This window comes from Dunckerocampus dactyliophorus, chromosome 20, assembly GCF_027744805.1.
Source record: "Dunckerocampus dactyliophorus isolate RoL2022-P2 chromosome 20, RoL_Ddac_1.1, whole genome shotgun sequence".
Lineage (NCBI taxonomy): Eukaryota > Metazoa > Chordata > Actinopteri > Syngnathiformes > Syngnathidae > Dunckerocampus > Dunckerocampus dactyliophorus.
Window position 1 is genome coordinate 1844671 of NC_072838.1, and position 6797 is coordinate 1851467.

Genomic DNA, 6797 nt, shown 5'->3' on the forward strand with positions numbered 1-6797 from the left:
TTGCATCACAAAACCATTGTCCACGAAAAAGTCTGACCTCACAATCGCTCTGCACTATTTTCTCTCCCTTAGAATGGGCAGAGAGAGAGAGAGAAGTGGTCCAAGCTGAAGTTGGACCCACAACTGTCTCTCACAGCTACAGCTGGGGGTCCAACTTCAGCTTGGACCAATTCTCTCTCTCTCTTTCTGCCCGTTCCACCTCCATCTGATTAAGTTCTGCCTGTCATCTGTTTATTCAGGTCCATAAAAGGTATCCCTGGCTCTGTGCTAAGTTTCCTCACCTAAAAGAACAGCACTTGTTGATTTCATTAAAAAAAAATAAAAAAACACAATGAGTAGAGAACACAAACTCAGTGGAATTAAAATTTATTTAACTAAAAATAGTTCCTAACCTGGGAACATGGTCCAGTTTGAGACAAGAAAACATATCAAAAAACAGTCTCTCAACAAAAATGCACAACATATACAAAATATGTTCCTCATAATTGCTTGGAAAGAATATTATGAAGACCTAAACCCTTTCAGAGAACCTTTCTGAACTAATCACTTTTTAGTTCTGAAGCTTAGGGTTATGTTGGGTGCAGATACTTTTTGAAAACCAAAGTAACAACTTGAAACATAATGACAAATGCACATTAACAAGAAATATTTCCTGTTGATCCACTCTTCAAAATGAGAGTCCTGGATGTGTTGGCATTACTTGTAAAAAAGCACATACATTTATTTTCCATAAAGGTAACAATTAATTTTTGGTAAGAGACACAGCGAACTATTGATGTTGCTAAAACACCAATGTTGGTGTGTCAACTATGTAGGCATTTTAAATTATTGGGATTATTATTTTGCAGTGAAGATAATGAAGTGAGATGCCTGTGCAGCGTGGACATGCTAATATTGCTGATATTTCCTTGTCACCTATTGAGAATCAAATATAATCTTTTTGTTAAGTTGCTCACACAAAATGGGTTTGGGTAAAATTTAACTCAATTTTCTTTCATACCGGTAATGCTGGGACATCTGGGACTCTATTTTGAAGAGGGGAAAAGGTTTTTGCACTGCCTACCCCAGTAGTTTGTTTTTCAAACTAAGCAGTTTCGGATTGAGTATTTTGCTTCCCAATCCAAGCATGATTGCTTGAATGAATGTGAGTGTGTTCACCATGCATTTTGGGTAATCTAAGTGAAGCGCATACATAAGACCAAACAAGAGGCAGACTGCCTGGGGAAAGTCTCTAACATTGTCCATGACTGTACTTCCCTCAAGTATGATGGCAGTGGAGATTGGCTGGAGGTGCACTGCATTTAGACCCTGCTGCAGAGCATCTTCATTGACCACGGTCAGCACCCCAACTGTCACTGAGGCGAGTGCTTCTTCCTTCGCTTTGTCCTGCAAAAGAAGCACACACAACTACCTTTTGAATCTGGCCGTCTTTTGGGAAATTCTATAGACTGAAAGTGTGAGAATGGGGGAATTCACATATTTAATGTAATTACAGTATGTACTAATTTAGTGATTATGATCTTTTATGAGTGAGATTAGAATCCATCAGTTTCCGATCAACTGAAAATAACTGTATTTTAAATATTTGACAACACTATCAACGTATCAAATATGATTTGTCAATAATTTGAGATCAATATGTTTCTTACAATATGATACTTACAAAGCAAGTCTTGTAGACCTCACTGGAGTCATCACCAAGCACAAGAGGAAGGCCTCTGAGGACAACAGAGCGAAGTGCCGTCACATCTGGCGACTAAATATACAGACAGAGAATAGATTCAAGTTAAGGACTTTGTAGCATTTTGAGGGGTGTGGTGGGGGTGGTGGGTGGGGTGGGGTGTTGATATACTGTTCTGTATTGTCTCTAATAGTGCTGCCTCATAATAGAGACAAAAGTTTTATTAGAATAATTGGTAACATTTGAATACCTAATTTTACACATCCCACTTTCTCTATTTTCTTTCATCATACAAACTCAACATTTCAATGAAATTTAACCATCTTGTTTTAATCCTGGGTCAAACTGACCCAGTCTGTTTGGACTGGTCCTTCTTTCCACATACTGTGATCCCCATCCCTCCTTCCTTCCTCCCTGCTCCTCTTTCTCTTTCCTTTCTTCCTTCATCCTTCCTTTCTTCTGTCCCTTCTCTCCCTCCTTTCCTTCTTTTCTTCCTCCCTTCTCCATCCTCTCCTTTCCACACTCCTTTCCTTTATTTGTTCCTTCCTTCTTTCCTCCATCCTTCATTCCTCCCTACTTTAATTTATTTCTTTATCTTTCTGTCTTTCGTTCCTTCTCCCTCCCTTTCTTTCTTTCCCTCCTCTCTCTTTCTTTCCTTCTGTCTTCCTTTCTTCCTTGACCCAAGAGGACAACAGAAGGGTTAAAATAAAATGCCCTTGTGCATGCATTTAATTGAGCACTCTTTATTACACTGATTTATTATTTTTTATTATTATTTTGTATTATTATTTATTACAATTACACTGAAATGTGCCAACCAGCATACTGTTGGACTTTCTTGTTACTAAGAATGACAGACTGACAAACAAATAAAAACCTGTTGAAATTGAACAAAACATGGTGCGATGAGTAGTCCACAACAACTGGTATACGTGTTGTGAAAGGATTTTGAAAAGCATGATTTAATTTGTGAAGTGATGTAGCTAGTGTATCTCTAAGTGCACATCACTGGTACGGTCACCAAGAGTGTATCTGTCTCAGCAGCATGCAGCAACACAGCAGAGAGAAAGGCAGTGTGACTGGTATGTGAAACAGGCCAAAGGTGCATTGCCGCCACCCATTATTACTGGAGTGTAAATTACAAAATCCTTACCAGGCAGTTGATGTGCTGCATCAAGTCTGTCAGTTTTTGTCCTGTAGTTCCTTTTTTGGACTTGAAAAGCTCGATGAAGCGTGGGGTATGTTGGTCTAAGGCTTCATAGAAGTTTCCTTCAAGGTTCTTACTGGCCACGCGATTAAACTCTGCAAAGACCTGAAATAATGGAGAGTGGCAGGAGGGAGAGGGATAGCAACATGAAGCTGACTGTCATTCAATTAATACTGCAGAACATTAAAGAGCTTAACATATGAAACTATGGTGAATAATACATTACTACTACTATATTATGAAACAAATAACAGTGCACATGCTGACTCTGAAAACTTTTTACTGATTTGTATATAGTGCAAGAGCTATTTTTTGATGATGTGTTTTCATATTCAGCCTCACAACATTGATATGTTCTGACTGACATTTAATCTGCTGGAAACTTAATGTGGGAAGGCAGGCCAAAATGACAAGTAACTTACCTGTCTCTCAGTAAAAAGTGCTGGCCAACGTTCAACCATGCTCTGCACAGCAGGCTCCTGTGTCACTATCTCCCTTCTGCGCAGTGGGAATGTTTGGTCCATCATTTGCGAGACTAGAGTGGCATTGGGGTTTTTTTTCTTCATTTCCTCGAAGACAGTCTTCCTGGCATTTTCAAGGCTTCTTTCATCATGTCCGTCTGGTAAATTAGGCAAATAACTGGCTTTGCCTCTTTTTGGTCTCTTGACATTCTTGCTGGATGAGTCTCCATCTGGATTAAGTTTACTTCGTTTACCCCCATTTATCATTACATCATCACATCCTGCTTTTCGTAGCTTTGTACGATAGTTTGCCATCTTGAATTTTAGGCTATTTTTCCAGCCATACCACCCTGGCTGGGGACCAGGTTCAGTGAGACTGGGGTGCTTACTTATCAGTGATTTTGCGACACTGCTGAAGTCATCATCGTTCGGGTACGCCTTGAAACTGTACATTGTTTCGGCGAGCTTCTCAAGTATGTCATGTTTCATGTCTCGTGATGGAGTAATTGGGAGACGGTCTTTCATGAATGAAAGGTCTGCCTGTCTCAGCCTGTACTCTACATCCACTGAGAAACTGGGTATGTCAAAGAACTCTGGCCACTGTCTTCTAAGTGAAGGTGACGATTCAGCAGGGGACAAGATCTCAGTGTCTACTGTGCTGCAGTCTGATTCTTCGGTGGGTGAAGACAGGGCGGTCAAATCGAGAGTCACAAGAGGAATTACTTTCAGCGTAGCTCTTGCAGGCAAATCTGTTATTTCAGTCAAATTGCATAATGCATTACTGAAATCTGGATCTTCATATTGGAGTTTGAAGTCGTACTGCAGTGACAGCTTATCTTGCAGCTGTGTTTTTAGTTCTTCAATGGAATTCGGTCTATCATTTAAGGTCAGCTTCCTTATGTCATCCTCATGAATGACAACTCGAAGCATCAATCTTTGGTCCATCTCAATGTCACCTCCTGTAAAAAAAACATTATCTTCACACATCAGTGTTTAATCCACCAAGCATAATATGTACCGTTTGAGTGTAACAAGCTGTTTGCCATGAACTCTGTAAAGTGACAGAGGAAACACATCATTCAAATCTGACAACTGGGTGACTGAGAACATGGGAAAATGGCTGCTGCTGAGGTCATCAGTCGACAGACAAATGCTACATCTGTGTTTATAACAACAATCCTTGAGATTTGTCTGAACTCTGGGAGCCCTGCGCAAGATCCAACAGAAATGACCATGTCAGAACTGTACTTGATGCCATCAATGATGACGGAGGAAGCAACAAGGACTGTGTTTAGCTGGTTGTTTCTTTGACTGAGCCAGTTCTGCACATTTTCCGGAAATGAGGAAACCATCACAGACTTCACTTTGTGAATTTCAATAGATGGCTTAAAAAATGTTGTGGCAGCTAGATGGAAGGCCATCATTTTCTGATGTCTGTTTGCTAAAGTCAGGGGAATGTTTTTAAAGTTGTGAGAGTGATGCACAACTTTCTTGAAGAACTTGTGTTTCCCCTCAAAACGCATTGTCCACACATCAGATAGGGGACCAAATGTTCGAATGAGCTGAGGGTAATGCTCAACGTAGTGGTGCTTTGGTCGTAGTCGCAGTCGCAGTTGACAACGATCCCTCATCAGAAGTGAATTTGAGGAAAACATTATTCTCAATGACCACTTGAGCTATCTCATTCACTAAAGCATCATCAACGTTTGCACAATGTGTTTGTAGAATTCTTTGAATAGAAGAATGTAGCAATGGCTGTGATAACAAATAAATTTGATTGATCTGCTCTATGACCTCTTGCAGGGCAGTTTCAGAGATGTTAAGAATTGATGAAATTTTCAGGAAAAGAGCAGCTACATTGTGTTCCAACTGATTCTCTAAGTCCTCCACATCTTCATTTTGCTCAGCAACTTCACAGTCAATACCATCAAATTCATGGCCACTCTCCTCTATCTGAACACTTGCATTTGTTGTAAGTTCTTCAACCACATTTTTTGAAACAATTTCCTGTTTGAATGACATCTTGTTGTGCATCTGGTGCTCTTTGCTTTTGTGTGCAGTAAAGGTAGAATAGACATTACTCTGAAAGTTACAGTCCTGATATGGGCAAGCAACCATTTGCCTCAGCTTAAGATGTCTTCGCAAATGGGTAAAGAAGTCTGCTTTTGTGCAAGGCTCCACGAAGTTGCACAACTGACAGTGAAATGCAGTTTCCCCACGTTTGCCTGCATCCTTTTGAGTATGCCATGTTGAAATGTGCACTTTGAGTGCATTAAAAGATTGAAATGTGCAGAGGCATTCCTTATGAAGGCATGGAAGTGGGGAAGTCCGAGTGTGAAATCCATGTTTTAAGCGGTAATGCTTAAGCAAGTAGCCTCTCTTTTCAGCAGAAAATGTGCAGTACTTACAAGTCCACTGCATTAGGGAGTACTGCTCTGGTTGACCTGAAAAGACATGATAATTTTAGCATTAAGCCCTCTATGTGTGCGTTTGTTGCCTATTTGTGTTTATTTATCTAAACAGAGCCAGACAGAGTTGAAAATACACGCACACACATCGACACACAAATATACACAAATGGTACCTTGTCAACCGGCGCGGAGAAATTAACCTGGTGTGAGCTGGAGGGCTGCAGCTAGCATACAATTTTCGAGGGCGAGCGGCTTGGTGCGACCAGGCTGAAACGAACTTCCCTGTGCGGATCGGAACACCGTGATCCTGATACCGGAGCTCAACGGCCGACCTTTTCTCCCACATTCGAACCTGTCGCCGACACCACACACACGCGCGCGCGTCCACATCGCCAAAAAAAGGATAGGATAAACTCTTGTCTACATTTGTTTTAAAAACGGCGACGTTACTGTGCTAGCGGTAATATTTGAATTTGATTTTGTTTACTCCTCCCTGGCAAGCACATAACACTATAACAAGACAATGCGACGGTTTACAAAAGAGTAAAATATTCACTTACCTTAATGTGCTAAACACAAGCAGGCCAGGTGAAGGTGTGGAAGGAAGCTCCTGATTGATGATGCGGTCGAGGTGAAAATGTGCTGAAGGTTTTGGTAGCTCGAAGTAGATGAGGAAGGTCTGGGCATGTTCAAAAAAAACTCCCAAAGCATGCTGGGTACAATAAATAACTTTTTCTAATTTGACTTAACTGGGATAAATCAAGTTAAGCATGTTTTCCAACCTCTAATTACTAGTTACTTATTTAAAATGAGTGTTCATAACAAGTTGATGAAAACTGAGTTTGGTTCACTCATCTTATTTAATTAATTTGAATGTTAGCATTTACAGTGTAGGAGCGGAGTCCTGACGGAAACAGCTGTGGAGGTGCAGCAGCGTGTCAGCATGCGAAGACGATCAGGAAGGAGCAACAACGATCTGGCCACATGCTGCCGACGCAGGCTGCTTATAAGTCCTCCCTCTTGATAAGCTGCAGGTG

At 40.8% G+C, this 6797-nt stretch overlaps 1 protein-coding gene across 2 annotated transcripts; it reads right to left on the reverse strand.

The window, feature by feature from the left end:
* Positions 1-409: 409 nt before the first annotated feature.
* Positions 410-6644, reverse strand: LOC129172800 (uncharacterized). 2 transcript variants are annotated; one of them, XM_054762862.1, is made up of 6 exons: positions 6321-6644; positions 5758-5793; positions 3311-4308; positions 2835-2993; positions 1664-1756; positions 410-1386 (listed from the first exon to the last, which is right to left on the reverse strand). In XM_054762862.1, exons 3-6 carry the CDS (start codon positions 4292-4294, stop codon positions 1060-1062), a joined length of 1563 nt encoding a protein of 520 aa, XP_054618837.1. In that variant the 5' UTR covers positions 4295-4308; positions 5758-5793; positions 6321-6644; the 3' UTR covers positions 410-1059. The 2 variants fall into 2 exon arrangements, with proteins under 2 accessions (XP_054618837.1, XP_054618836.1); XM_054762861.1 differs by lacking the exon at positions 6321-6644 and adding an exon at positions 5934-6037.
* Positions 6645-6797: the final 153 nt, after the last annotated feature.